Genomic DNA, 15,150 nt, shown 5'->3' with positions numbered 1-15,150 from the left:
GGACCGAGTTTTGGAAATACTGCACTATAGATAAAAATATGGTAAAAAAATGCTACAAGTGCAAGTGAGGAGGTTCGGATGAGGCCTACTGTACCATTTGAGGCAGTTGGATGTCTGTGAGACTGTTGATGAGAGCTTGGCTGAGGCGAGCTAACTCTTTCAGAAGGCTGTCATTGTGCTGTTCAATCATTTTGTTCTCCTCCTCTATTGTCTTCAGGTTACATTCCATTGACGAAATCTGCTTTCAGGGAAGAGGAAAACTTGTCAAACTGAACTAGGCCTGAATCCTTTCAAAACCATCATATCATCACAGATGTGGATAGTTACCTGGGTCTGCAGTTGCATCATGTCAGCTTCTATTTTCAGGTTGGATTCGTTCAGTTCCTTGATTTCATGATCCAAGTGTTGCATGTCATCGTTGTTGTCGACTCCTGTTTGAAAATGAAGAATACTCTTATGAAATGGAAGCTATACCTGCTACTGTGCTTCAGTGAATCAACTAGCAGAGGGTCTACACATACTTTGATGGTACTAAGATTAACATTTCCATAAAATATATTATCCTGCCAAAGCATATACTGTATGTACTGTACACCACCATGACTTACCACTGCTGGCTTTCAGTTTAATAGTCACCATCTCCTCTCCTGACATCTTCTTCTTGATACTTTGAGCATTAAGTGGGCATCCAGACAAACTATTTAGAAATAAAATTAAATAAAAAGAAATAAATAATACAAACTCACTAATGTCAATATCAAGCTATTTAGACCCTTTAATTAAGGGTCAGTGGTGAAGAATAGTAGTATCAATAGAAATAATAAAAATGTCACTAGAATCATAAGGGTCAACATTGATGCAATGCAACCTCACCTTCTATGGGTGACAAACACGTTATTGGCGTGTCCAAGGCCATTGCAGCCGGGCAGGGGACAGTGGGGCAGTTCCTGTTTGCAGGCCTTATTCCAGGGGAAGGGGAGGCCATTGATGGATGACTCGTTCTGCCTCTTGGCAGCGAGGGGGCAGCTCCCTGCACTGCGGTGAGATGTGTACTTCCCCGATGTGTGGCCCTGCCCATCACAACCTATCACTTGACACCTAGTACGGAGACAAACAAGGGATCTGTTAAGGAGGATTTTACATTACAAACGTTCAGTTAGAAATGTATCGCATAGAACAGATATGATTATCTGTCAGATAGAATAGGGAATTGTGTCAGGTCTATTCATTCTATATATACCCAGGAGTCTGTTACTATATGATGTACTCCCCTTAAACTGCTAGTGGAGTGATTCATGTTGTAACACAGACTGTTGACAATGTACAGAGTGCCCCTGTGAGATATGCCTATTCTCATTCAGATGAGGCAGAGGAGAAAGATTATTGTCACCAGCAAGCTGTTTTTCCCTCAGAATAGTTTGGCAGTTCAAGCCATTTGATATGACAGATGTAGTAAATACAGTATGATCTGAGATATGTAAATCTATCTCTGTTTACAGTTTAAGTACAATGGAAATGTAAGTAGATCAAAATGCTGTCAACTGAGTTGCGACGACTTTACTTAACCTCTTAAACCACACATAATACATACGTACGTACTCAAACAAATCATTTGCACAGTTCATAAATATCCCTCACTAACTAGACCGGAAGATTTGTCAAACCATTACGTTGATTAATCCAGTCAAATGCTGATTAAAAATGTAGTCAAGCAGGCTCAAATAATCGTATCAGCCAAGTTGCTAATCCACAAAAACTTTGGAATAATAAACACATTCAGATTGATATAGCCTACATATACAGTACGAGGTAGGTTATTGGTTTTTGTAATCGAAAAACATAAGCACAAGTCTTGTTGAATATTGTTAAGAGTTATAAGGGTAATTACATTTTTCCAGCTCTGTTTTCTACAGGTCAGTAATGGAGTGACATGAATTACACATAATTGTCATGTATCCCGTCATGTGAAGAATGTAATTTTAAGGGTTGCCGACCCCTTCCCTTATTGGTAAAGGTGAAAGGCAGGCTGAGATAGTACAAATGGAACACAGAACTAGCGTACAAACAGAGTGCTACTGTAACAATGCTTGTTGTTGCACTTCATTGTTCAGAGTACTGCTAGTACTTAGAGGACAAAACAACCCCAACCACATTACTTCCATCCATCCATACACCACAGGTAGATGGAAGGTACCAGGACAATGGAAGCATGCCATATGGCCTACAATTTACAATAATCTAGTAACATTACAGAATCACTACAGTAGCAACCTTTTGGTTATTGGCCCAATGCTCTAACTGCCAGGCTACCTGCCGCTCCCCCACCCTCTCTTAATGTGGATGAGATTTATTCCAGTCTAATTCCTAAGCTCTTGGCCCTGCATTAGTAATTAAAAAGAATGGAAAATCTGTGTCTGTCCAGTTGTAGAAGTAAACAAGGTCTCATACATCTGACTTTGGATTTAAGCAGCAGCAATCAATTACATTATTTTTTTATGGTCCCGTGTAGCTCAGTTGGTAGAGCATGGCGCTTGCAACGCCAGGGTTGTGGGTTCGATTCCCACGGGGGGCCAGTATGAAAATGTATGCACTCACTAACTGTAAGTCGCTCTGGATAAGAGCGTCTGCTAAATGACTAAAATGTAAATGTAATACCAATAACAGTTTTTCCAGAGACAACTGCATCTAGAATTATTAAGCTTTACATCAGCGAATCAAAGCTTTGTACCCATACAGTAGAATGGGGGACCTGTAATAAACAATACACGATGATAAGGAAAACACTCACACAAGAGAGTGATAAGCCAGATATTCTTATAAGAAAACTCAAAATATTACAGTGTTTGAAAACATGTATTATACACATGTTGTTAATCCTTGAAAGATGATCTACTAATGTTATGATCAGAAAAACAATTTCCTTTATATTTTTCTGGTATAATGACCTCTTAACAACAGGATACAAGTATTTTCATTCAATGAGACAGCAATCATGTAGTCATGCCAGTAAAAAACTAAACAACAAATATCAAACAGAAATCATAAGAATAAGAATAATCTCTTACTTAATTTCTTGCTCGTCTTTTGCATCTCTGTTTGGTGTGAGCTTCAAGCCCCCCTTTCTGGCACGTGGACATCCTGACAAACTACAAATGTTTAGAGACAATACGGTTTAACAATAATGAACACTACTTTAGGGCTAAAATCAAGCAAACTCTTCCATCAATGATTATCACATAGCATGTCACTGAAAACCACATTCTAAACAACAAAATCAGTTTTAAGAATCAGTCAGGTGTCGTCAGAATCGTATCTTCTTGGATATACAACAGTTTACCAAATGTCAAAGATTCATGAATTCATAAAAATAAACAACGAGATTCAAACACATTCCTGTTAATCTATTCAATAATTTGTGTCATCCAGTCTAGACTACCTTCTGTGTGAAGCATAATTCCCAGTCACATGTCCAGATCCATCACAACCAAGTGTTGGGCACCTGCAGGTGGAGAGACAGACAAAACAGGTGAATCTCAGTGCGACGTCTTGGACAATGATATCATATTTAAATGCATTTTTTTTAAGACGTAAAGGTTCTATGAGGTCAGTAGATATACAGTATATTGCATAATGTACACTGAGTGTACAAAACATTAGGAACACCGGCTCTTTCCATGACATAGACTGAACAGGTGAAAGTTATGATCCCTTATTGATGTCACCTGTTAAATCAATTTCAATCAGTGTAGATGAAGGGGAGGAGACAGGTTAAAGAAGGATGTTTAAGCATTGAGACAACTGAGACATGGATTGTGTGTGTGCCATTCAGAGGGTGAATGGGCAAGACAAAAGATTTAAGTGCCTTTGAAAGGGGTATGGTAGTTGGTGCCAGGCACACCGGTTTGAGTGTGTCAAGAACTGCAATGCTGCTGGGGTTTTCACACTCAACATTTTCCCATGTGTATCAAGAATGGTCCACCACCCAAAGGACATCCAGCCAACTGTGGGAAGCATTGGAGTCAACATCCCTGTGGAACGCTTTCGACACCTTGTAGAGTCCATGGCCCAACGAATTGAGGCTGTTCTGAGGGCAAAAGGGTCTGCAACTCAATATTAGGACGGTGTTCCTAATGTTTTGTACACTCAGTGTATACAGCCTGATCACACGAAGTGGAGAAAAGTCCAAATTCAATATAGTCAGTGTATTGTATGACTAAAACAGCATGAGACCAGGTGGAATGTATAATGTAATCCAATAAAATAGCACAAAGTTGAATCAGTGAACACAAACAGGTGAACTACTGGCTATAAACAGTTGATGATGACTGACAGGACAACACGTACTTTAGTTCCTGAGAGTTGGCTGCCATCAGTGATTTGAGAGTCTTGTCAGCCAGGGGGCACCCAGATACACTACAGACAGAGGATACACAGCTGAGAGTTATTATAATGAACCCTTTGATCATAGTTCAATTCAATTGAAGTCTGACAGTGATTGATATACTGTACAGTGCAATGTGGCAGAGACGTCATTTTCTCCCAATCCATATGACAATCATTTGCATTATCATCTCACATTTTTTTTGGGGGGGTGGTTTCATTTCTAAAAATGCTAAGATTTGTTAAGTTTGAACAGTTGTTTCTGTCCAACGTTTCAATAAAATTACAAATAAGTTTTAAATTACTTAAATTCCACAGCAACAATAGGTTGAATAAAAGAAAAACAGTTTCAGCAGCATATAATACTAATCAACATGAAACAATCAACATTGTTCCTCTGAACCAGGCCTTACAGTATTTACTAGCTGGTGTTAACGAGTGTGTAATTACCTTCGATGTGATGCATAATTTCCTGTTACATGGCCACTACCGTCACAGCCGGGGGTAGGACAGCTGCAGAGAACACAACACTTAGTTAGACCATACTCTACAATACATGGACTTCTAATACAGTATATTAACCTTTTTAACATGACGTTGATTTGCATTAGTGGAATTGGAAGTGTGAAGTTAGTGCAGCAGGAAATTTAGTAGAAGATATTTTACTCCCGAACACATTCACTACAACAATGTCTCTGATGGTGTTTATTTGGAGTGGCAGAAAGTTGCTCATAAAAAGGTGCTCACTTGGAAGATCTAATTGTTTTCTGTAAACTACTCAATCGTACCTAACCATAAAGTGAATAAAGTCCCCAGAGCCTAACTCAATAGAACATGCAGAGTCTAACTACAAAGTCAAGAGTGATAAGCTCATTTTGAGGACATACGGACATGTAAAAACTCACTTTTAACAAGATACATTTCCTCTCCACATGAACCTGCAGACATACCAGTCACAACGATATGTAATATATAATAGGCAACAATATAAGAGCTAATAATAGGATAGATCATGTCCAGTGCATTTCACTGAGCGTGTATTCAGTCACCCCACTTATAATATACTGCCCCATTTAAAAGGTCTGGTCGGGAATTACACTTTTGTTATTAATACTGACCATCTGTCAGCTGACCTTTTTAGAGGGAAATACACATTATACACAGATGACTGAGCAAAGAAGCCTCAATATGTCAATTTCTCCCCTCACTGGACCCCCAGAATGAGCCGACCCAACATGTTTAACATGAAATACCTCATCAGCTCTTTCTTAGCATCTCTTAAGAGCATCTTGGTCTTGGGGCTTAACATGCTTGCGTCTCCGGAGTAGCTCTGGTCCTCCAGAGAAGCGTCGTCAAAATCCTCCTGCTGAGAGACATAGGTACGTTTGAAATTGACCCTTTTCACTACATAAGTAATAGGGTGCCATATTGGACGCAGTCTTAATAATAAAGTGTCCTTAAAAATCTGCTTAACCTCCTGACTTCCTGTCTCAGTCTTGAGTCTTGAACATGATCTAAAAGTGAATTATCAATGAAATCATCCCACTTACTACTCTTAAATCACAAGCCTAAGGGTTGGGGGTAAGGCTGAGGTATTACGCTTAAGGATACTTACAGTAAACCATACATCCATTTAAAGTCACATTTAATCCACACGGACAGTATTTATGACGGATATACTTGTGAAATAAATCATTTGGATTTACTTTCTCAAAGATTCTGTGTTCAGCACCAGATGTTGTCGTCGGTGAATTAACAACAGTACAAATGTCATGGCCTTTTAAATCGACAACAACCAGGAATACCAGCTGTGAGGAACACTCTCTTTAACAAGAGCTTTATTAGGAACATACACAGTATACACGATTATCTATCATTATACATTGTATGCCCATATCACCTTTATAGACCAGGGGCCTGTTGGTAGTCTCATGAATATGTTTCTCCATTACCGGTAGCTCTCGTTTCTCTTGTTCAACAACTTTTGCCAAATAAGCTCTGTTTCATAGGTCTGGTACAATATTTGTTTTTACCTCGAATTAGTCCTTTTGGAAGTTTTTCTTGGTAAGCCATTCTCGTGATTTTTGTCATTGTTGTTGAGCACCCCTCATTTCCTTTATTTGCTGTAGAGCGAAGGCCCACCTGAACTCCCAGTATTTATTGTGCATTTAACAGATTAACAATCAGGTTGTGTTTTTTACCTCTCTTTCGTGCATCATTTGTTGTGATTTGCTGAAGTTGAGAGGTGTGTCCCAGGCATCTCTCTCACACAGGGCATGGTAGAAGGCAGGGCTGATGTGCACACTGCTGGCCTGCTTGAGAGTGGACTCAGGAGGGGACAGGGCAGCGTCTCCCAAAGGCACCTTGGGTGGGGCTTTCACCTCCCGACTTTTCTTCATACTCAGGTCCAGAGTGCCGTTCTCATCCACGTCTATGGGCATGTCCTAAATGAGAAGAAGTTCACAAGTCAGACTCGATAATAGTCAGCAGGTTACATTGGGATGCCAGTCTTCGTGGAAATAAGAAAATGTGGGTTATGAAGTTTGAAATTAATATATTTCCATGACATGCCTTAGCCCCAACTACAATGCTTTAAGCGTGTACCACTCTGAAAATGACAACTTGTATAATTCCTGTGAGAAATAACTTGAATTGCACCTCAAATATACATTTACATGAGTAAAGTAAGACGCACAGTGATTATCTAACACCGGGGTAAAGTGTGATGTTAAGCCAGCATTAATTCTGTTGAACAAAATAATAATCGCTGCTTGGTGTATAGTTTTTTTGTGACAGCTGTGTAATCTGTCTGTTTTCTAGGACACACAACCAAGATGGCAGCTGGGGGTGCTGGTTTTAGGTCATCACCATTAAAACAAAAATGTAAAAGCTTAAAATGCAGCATAAGTTTTCTCACTGACAGATGTGTTACTCATTCTGTGTTATGTGAAATGCTAGGCTGTGTGCTTGAGCTTTATAGGTTTTATAGTATTAAAAGTTTTACCTCATTAAATGCCGAAATCCGGCCTATAAATGAAACCAATTATTCAACGCATATATCCCATTAAACCTATCTTCCATTATTTTTGTAACAAAAGAGAGCCTTTCAAATTAATTAAAGGGGATAATTTTCATGGACATTGCATGCATGTGTGGCTGTCCATTTTAATTATGTGTGTGATGGTGACATGTCTGTAGCTAATCTCAACAGCATGAACTTTTCACATTGAGTTGTGATGCATGTTTTGTTGCATTTGCATCACTGGTAGCCTACAGAGATACAAACACATATGAGTTGCATGGCCCCATACAGTGTAATGTATGCTACATAAGTCCACTGCAGAAGAGCACAAATGATTAAGTTGCTAACACTGTTTTATTCATTCAGTGGGTTGGCACCTGGTACAGGACCACATTCTCAGCTCACCAAGCTGGGTTCTGTACTGTGTAGGTGTTGGGAACCTTGAATCATTTATCTATCAATATTCTGTCATAAATTACATACTGCAGAGAGGCCTTGTTTGGGTTTTGAGACATTAGTTGTTATGCTGTCAAACTTTATGCATAGGAAGGCCATGGTTCAGTTAATTTGAGAGTATCATGGTTTTGGGGGTTTTCCCACTATAGATTATACAGGATGTGCACAAATGGGTCAAGATTTAAACTAAACTGGTGCACATTTAATAAATCACTGAGATTTTGGTTTTGTGTGAATAAAAGATTTCAGCTAATGAGTCCTTCAGCTGATTGGTTTAATCCACTGAACTAGTTTTATAGGCCATCTGATAGAGACACAGCTTATCCTGGATAATGTATTACTAAGCAAAATATATTCCGCCATCTGCAGCATGCAAGACACACTTTCATACAGTTATAATTTATTTCATTTTCTTTTTGGTCATTACCATAAAAGTAGAAATTAAATGCATGACCACATGTTTTACAGAAACTACAGAGTCTAATTGTAATTGAGAAATAAGGGGGATTGTAATAGTTTGGAAGAGTTTGTGCATATATTATGATATCATTTTATGACGTTTTTGTTCGTTTTGGATTTGGGTAAGGTTTTTTTTGGTTGTTCGGGCACAAAACATTTTTTCTTGAGGCAAGCCGAAGTCAGTAGCCAAAGTCTACGCCCCTTCGTCAGTGACTGGTAGGGATTCTTCAGTAAAGTCTTTGTTGTCATTCAACGAGAGAAGACTCATTTTCATGCAATTTTTTTAAATTTAGAAATACTGCACCAAACATAAGATCTCCTAGGCAAAAGCATAAAAATGAATCTTAGATTAAAGTGTATACTGGCTATTTCCGCTTTTTTCTTGTTTTTCAAGAGAATGTCTTTTAAGGGAGTATGCGAGCACAGTCATTCAGTTCACCTAGCCGACTTCGGCTAGCCGCCAGCCAAACTGAAGCATGCTGACGCCTTTATCCTCGATAATAATTTATATTGTTAAACAAAATATATTCTGCAGCATGCAAGACACACTTTCATACAGGTATTTTTTTCATTTTCTTTTTGGTCCATTACCATAAAAGTAGAAACTACAGAGTCTAATTGTAATTGAGAAATAAGGCTGATTGTATTTTTTTTTCTTTTGATGTGAATACACACATTTTCTTTTGTGTACATTAAAGCTTTACGGAGGGGAACCTCTTGTTTCCCTGCCACCAGAGACACCATCACATTGCCAAAAACGGTCCTTTTGATGTTTCTCCCTTTTTATACACAAATCAGAGTTGCTTTAAAATGACCCCATTAAATACCTTTCCAAGTGGTCTAATTTGATTACCTTTGTGGAGGATGCCAGGGGCTGGCCGGAGATGGAGATGGCCTCCATGTTGCTTCGGTAGCGGGTGGAGAGGTTGAGGATGGCGGTGGTGGCTACGGTGTCTTGGAGCCCCTCACATCCAGGTTTGTAATGGCTGGGTGGGCTGTGCCGTCCGGGGCCAGGCGTGGGCAGGAGGTTGCCAGGGGCACCCAGGAAGCCAGTGTACTGTAGAGCTGCTGGATAACAAAACACACATTCAGCAAGTTACACAGAGATACAGGAACAACTGATTATACTCACTACATTACGGTGAATCATGCATCCAGCTATACGTTTGTTGTTACAGTGTGGTTTCAATGGAATCAGTCTGTGCCTGAATAAATAAAGTCTGTGTTGATAAAACATGTATTCTTGATAAAATGACAATTCTCTCAGGATCTGACAGATCTGTTGGACCCAACTATTTTTGTATTTAAAAACAAAATCCTACTAGCACTGACTTTGCTGATAGCTACTTTATTGAGAAAAATGTACTTACTATGACTGAGATATGTGGTTGTCCCACCTAGCTATCTTAAGATGAATGCACAAACTCTAAGTCGCTCTGGATAAGAGCGTCTGCTAAATGACTAAACTGTAAATGTAAGCAGTATTAAACTAGCATGATTGTCTTGTTTACAGGAACCTTGTGAGTGTGTTGCATACTTGTAGTTTGGTTGTTGTTTGATCATGTATGAGTTGCACATTTGTGGCAGAAGATGAGCGACGCTTGCACATTAAATCCCTTTAATGTGGCTTGATATGCTGTTATGGTTCCAACAGACCACCCCCCCCCCCCCCCCCCCCCCCCCCACCCCCACCCCCCACCCCCCAAATGTGCGAAACTCACAGTCAGGGAAGTGTGAAGGAGAGATTTCTTGGTCCTGGTTGGGTGCCATCAGAGGTTGTTTGCCGAAGACCTGTGCATCAAAGCTGGCGTAATCAAAGCGGATCTTGCTGTACTTGTCCATGTCCTTGGTGAGGTTGGCTTGTAAGGCGGCGGTGACAGGATGGTGATGGGCGAACCTGTAGCTGTACTGGTTGAACTCCAACTTCTTCATGAGGGGGCCGAGAGGTCTGGTTGGAGAAGAATCCAAGAAGACGAGGTGTTGTTGTTGGATTTGATGAGGAAAGTGGCTACTGTATGTGTCAAATAAAGCGCATGTAAGGAACTAGGAAATTGACACATGCACACAAGTGGGCAGGAAAGTGGCTATGGTGTCAAATAAAATGCATGTAAGGATAGGATATTGACACATACACTACCAGTCAAAAGTTTGGACACATCTACTCATTCAAGGGTTTTTCTTTATTTTTACAATTTTTTACATTGTAGAATAATAGTGAAGACATCAAAACTATGAAATGAAACATATGGAATCATGTAGTAACCCAAAAAGTGTTAAACAAAACTAAATATATTTGATATTTGATATTCTTCAAATAGCCACCCTTTGCCTTGATGACAGCTTTGCACGCTCTTGGCATTCTCTCAACCAGCTTCATGAGGTAGTCACCTGGATTGCATTTCAATTAACAGGTGTGCCTTCTTAAAAGTTAATTAGTGGAATTTCTTTCCTTCTTAATGCGTTTGAGCCAATCAGATAGCCCTATTTGGTAAAACACCAGGTCCATATTATGGCAAGAACAGCTCAAATAAGCAAAGAGAAATGACAGTCCATCATTACTTTAAGACATGAAGGTCAGTCAATACGGAACATTTCAAGAACTTTTCAAGTTTCTTCAAGTGCAGTCGAAAAACCATCAAGTGCTATGATGAAACTGGCTCTCATGAGGACTGCCACAGGAATGGAAGACCCAGAGTTACCTCTGCTGCAGAGGATAAGTTCATTAGAGTTACCAGCCTCAGAAATTGCAGCCCAAATAAATGCTTCACAGAGTTCAAGTCACAGACTTTGTGAATCAGGCCTTCATGGTCGAATTGCTGCAAAGAAACCACTACTAAAGGACACCAATAAGAAGAAGAGACTTGCTTGGGCCAAGAAACACGAGCAATGGACAAATTGGAGATTCAAATTGGAGATTTTGGGTTCTAACCGACGTGTCTTTGTGAGACGCGGTGTGGGGTGAACGGATGATCTCCACATGTGTATTTCCCACCATAATCATGGAGGAGGAGGTGTTATGGTGTGGGGGTGCTTTGCTGGTGACACTGTCTGTGATTTATTTAGAATTCAAGGCACACTTAACCAGCATGGCTACCAGAGCATTCTGTAGAGATATGCCATCCCATCTGGTTAGCGCTTAGTAGGACTATCATTCGTTTTTCAACAGGACAATGACCCAACACACCTCCAGGCTGTGTAAGGGCTATTTGACCAAGATGGATAGTGATTGAGTGCTGCATCAGATGACCTGTCCTCCACAATCCCCCGACCTCAACGAAATTGAGATGGTTTGGGATGAGTCGGACTGCAGAGTGAAGGAAAAGCAGCCAACAAATGCTCAGCATATGTGGGAACTCCTTCAATGCTGTTGGAAAAGCATTCCAGGTGAAGCTGGTTGAAAGAATGCCAAGAGTGTGCAAAGCTGTCAACAAGGCAAAGGGTGGTTATTTGAAGAATCTCAAATGTAAAACATATTTTGATTTGTTTAACACTTTTTTGGTTACTACATGACTGGTACTGTTATGCACATGTTAGCTGTGGAAGAGGTGGTGGTGATTGTGAAAGTAATAGACACAATGTAGTTTGAATCATATAATAATATCAATGTCCTCCTCCTGGATTGTGGGATCTGATCTGTATTGTAGGTTCACACACAGGCATGTTGCCCAACTAATTAATTTAGTATGAGTAGGCAGTCTGCCCGTCATTTCTCTACAGGGAAGAAAGAGTTCTGATGCTCTGTGTCTCTAATAGGGAGAATCTCATGGGACCTTAAACCATTGCTTAAGAACAAGTGATACTGAGTAACCATATCTGTGATGCTTTGCTAGGCTATATATTGTCATTCATTTTACAATACACTGAATGAATAAACTGGATATGATACAGTAAATGTTAACCAACATATCTCCTGATTTTATATGATATTGCAATTGAAAGTCAACGAACACAAACTTTGTTTTATATCAAAGGGACTATGCTCTCAGAATCAATTTGTTTTATGTCTCAATGGTTTACTGTCATCATAATATATGTGCACATGCTCATGCACTTCAATAATAGTCAACAGTCAAAGTGACAATATTGCAATATTACAGCTATAACATGTGTTAAAACATACATTCTCAGTCCATGTGATTTTACCTGGACATTCGATCAGGTGCTTGCCTGCATTTGGGGCTCTCCTCTTGAGGTTTGGAGACTTTCACTGCAGCAGCAATGGGGCAGCCTGAGAGACTGGATGAGGAGAAGGAGGAATAGGAGGAAATCAAACCCATTAGTCCGACATTAAACCTATCTAGGTACAGTTTGTCATTTTTAATGGGTTAGTCCTGCAGGCTGTACCTCCGATGGGTGCTACGATTGCTGTTTACATGGCCCCTTCCTGTGCACCCGGGAGTAGGACACTTGAGGACGTTTTCATGCATGGCCAGGACTGGGGACAGACAGGAGAGGAGAGGGACAGTAGGTGAGACAGTAGGGTTAGTAGAAGGAGAGCTTTACTGTACATCAGTGGTAAATATACTGTATCAGTGATGATACCATGTAGAGTAGGCATAGGAGTCATAGGAGGATCTATAGTTAACATAATTAACAGAGCACAACATGATAAGACAGGAAAATAATAATGTATCCACAGTGATCAAGTTGAAAACTATAGGCATACAGTCTGCTTGTTCATTTCTTGACAATTTAATTCAATTAACACATTCCTTATGTACTGACATCGGAAAGAAACCATGGTTATAGTGCACAGATCCTTTGAAGACACAAGCATGTCTAACTAGCACTGTTCCCATTGTCAGTGCACTGTGTGTTGGTTGCATAATACAAATACTTTAGTGGAAATAAGAATATAACAAGAAAGCACTTCTTTTTTTTTTTTCATAAAACATTCTCATTGTTGGAGTTCCACTTGGTATCCTTGGAAACTTTTATTTTCTGTACATATTTTCCAGTTAGTTTGCAGGTTTTGTTTATTTATTTTTGAATGCAGAGTTAGTAACCCTTTGATTTGCAAACACTGCCTCTGGTCTAAGAGCACATGCTTTCATATTGAAAAAATGTAATTACTTTTTCTGTTCCTTTTGTATCATTATTGTTTAATGTTGGATGTTTATTATGTTACATTGAAATGAATAAATCACAACCAATAAAAAAGCCTTTTCAATTTTCAGAAATTAGAAGTAAACTCCAAGTTCCTAGGTGACAACATGTCTCAATTGTGTATTGAAATATGATTTTTCTATTTGCATGATTCTATTAATGGAAAATGTAGAGATGCCCTTCAATCAAACAGTTTCTGGAACTACAGATGTAGGATCTTAATTTGATCACCTTGTTGCAGGAAATGTTAAACTTGTAGTGTATTTGAGGTTTAAAAATGCATCTGAAGTTTGTAATTTCCACGTTCAAATTTCAGACTTAATTATGCCTTACGAAAAATGCATTAACTCCTAGAAAAATGGGCATTAATTATAAACCACATAATAATTCACATTTCCTGTTGTTGCAGGATTATTTTCCTGCTGTAGCAAACTGGCTCAAATTAAGATCCTACATCTGTATTTGATAACTTTCATGATTTCATTCGAACATCAGAACTTATTTTATGATTGATAACAACATCCCATTCTACTCTATATGTGTACATGCTTGTGTATGTATGATGTATACAGCAGGTGTGTATATGAGTGACTTACTCTCTGGGGGAACTCGGACTTTGTGGGGACAGCCAGACAGACTCCGGTGGTGAGGGTACAGACCAGTGACATGGCCAGTTCCATCACACCCAGGGGTAGGACACCTAATATCCTTCTTGTCTGGCCGTGGAGAGTCTGGGAGGAGACAAACAACAGGAACTCTTCGATTTATACATAGACATTCACATATACATAACGACACCTTTAAGAATGTTGCAGTATCATTCTTAACATGCTTAACATGCTTTATAACCTTCCTTACCACACAAACAAAGAGTAGAACAAAGGTAATTGTTCATTAAAAAGTATTTTGGCAATATTGTCTTGGCTAATGAACTTCAGTTTAATATTTGATTAAACTTGTAGAGGTTTTCTTGCATGAATGTTCCTCGGAAATGTATTTTAAGTGAGATTCTGGGAATTGCTAAATGAAAACACACTTAAATACTGAAGCTACAGTGCTATAGATATACAGTAGCTACATAGAAACATACAGATTGCAGGACAGTATCATGCAAAGAGCTAGACACTTTTTGCAAAATGCTTCTATTAATCTGTCATTTTAGTTAAGGCTTCCAGTTCAACACAGGGCATTCACATCTTAATGCCCATCCATCGAAAGATTACATCTGGGATTACACATTAGGCTGCAGTCATTTGAAGAATCAGTGGAAAACATGAGGGGTACTTTGGGTGGATTTAAGACTTATGGTCATGGTTAAATATCCAGTTGATTCCTATCAAAATCCAATATTCTGAGTAGTAGCAATTCCATCAGAAGATTTTATTCTTTTTTTAATTTTAGTCTGTTTATTTATTACATCATTTGTTGCCCAAATGTTTTTAGTACTTAAGAGGATTTTTCCCCTCCTCCCTCCAATTTCCCCCTCGGAATATGGTTATTTTATTATTTTTATGTTTTGAAGAGCCTCATTATTAAAATCACAAGTGGGCTGATCCATACTAGATAAACATGCATAATCATGTCTGCTGCGTACTTCTTTTATGCCCACTACTCTTCATTACAATAAGTGCAATATTCATTGTATGTAGTCCTATTATTCTCAAGTTTCCTAAATAGTACACATACAAAAACAGAGGAAGGGCTTAAAGAAAAGGGTCCTCTGTCAT

The 15,150-nt window shown here is 39.1% G+C and overlaps 1 protein-coding gene across 1 annotated transcript in view; it reads right to left on the bottom strand.

Annotated features, from left to right (window-relative positions):
- Positions 1–15,150, bottom strand: part of LOC311146678 (suppression of tumorigenicity 18 protein-like) — a gene marked incomplete at its 5' end in the record, with an annotated part of 40,842 nt that overhangs the window by 2,584 nt on the left and 23,108 nt on the right. The window contains 15 exon segments of the mRNA XM_084183211.1: positions 95–238; positions 328–431; positions 609–697; positions 874–1,098; positions 3,066–3,146; positions 3,437–3,499; positions 4,345–4,413; positions 4,831–4,893; positions 5,634–5,746; positions 6,582–6,824; positions 9,171–9,385; positions 10,039–10,265; positions 12,461–12,553; positions 12,662–12,752; positions 14,020–14,154. Of these exon segments, the coding sequence (XP_084039337.1) occupies positions 95–238; positions 328–431; positions 609–697; positions 874–1,098; positions 3,066–3,146; positions 3,437–3,499; positions 4,345–4,413; positions 4,831–4,893; positions 5,634–5,746; positions 6,582–6,824; positions 9,171–9,385; positions 10,039–10,265; positions 12,461–12,553; positions 12,662–12,752; positions 14,020–14,154 (1,955 nt within the window).

The sequence above is a fragment of the Coregonus lavaretus genome (assembly GCF_964263955.1).
Source record: "Coregonus lavaretus genome assembly, chromosome: 19".
Taxonomy (NCBI): domain Eukaryota; kingdom Metazoa; phylum Chordata; class Actinopteri; order Salmoniformes; family Salmonidae; genus Coregonus; species Coregonus lavaretus.
Note: the sequence above shows the minus strand (reverse complement) of the source record. Positions and strands in the feature narration are given on the sequence as shown.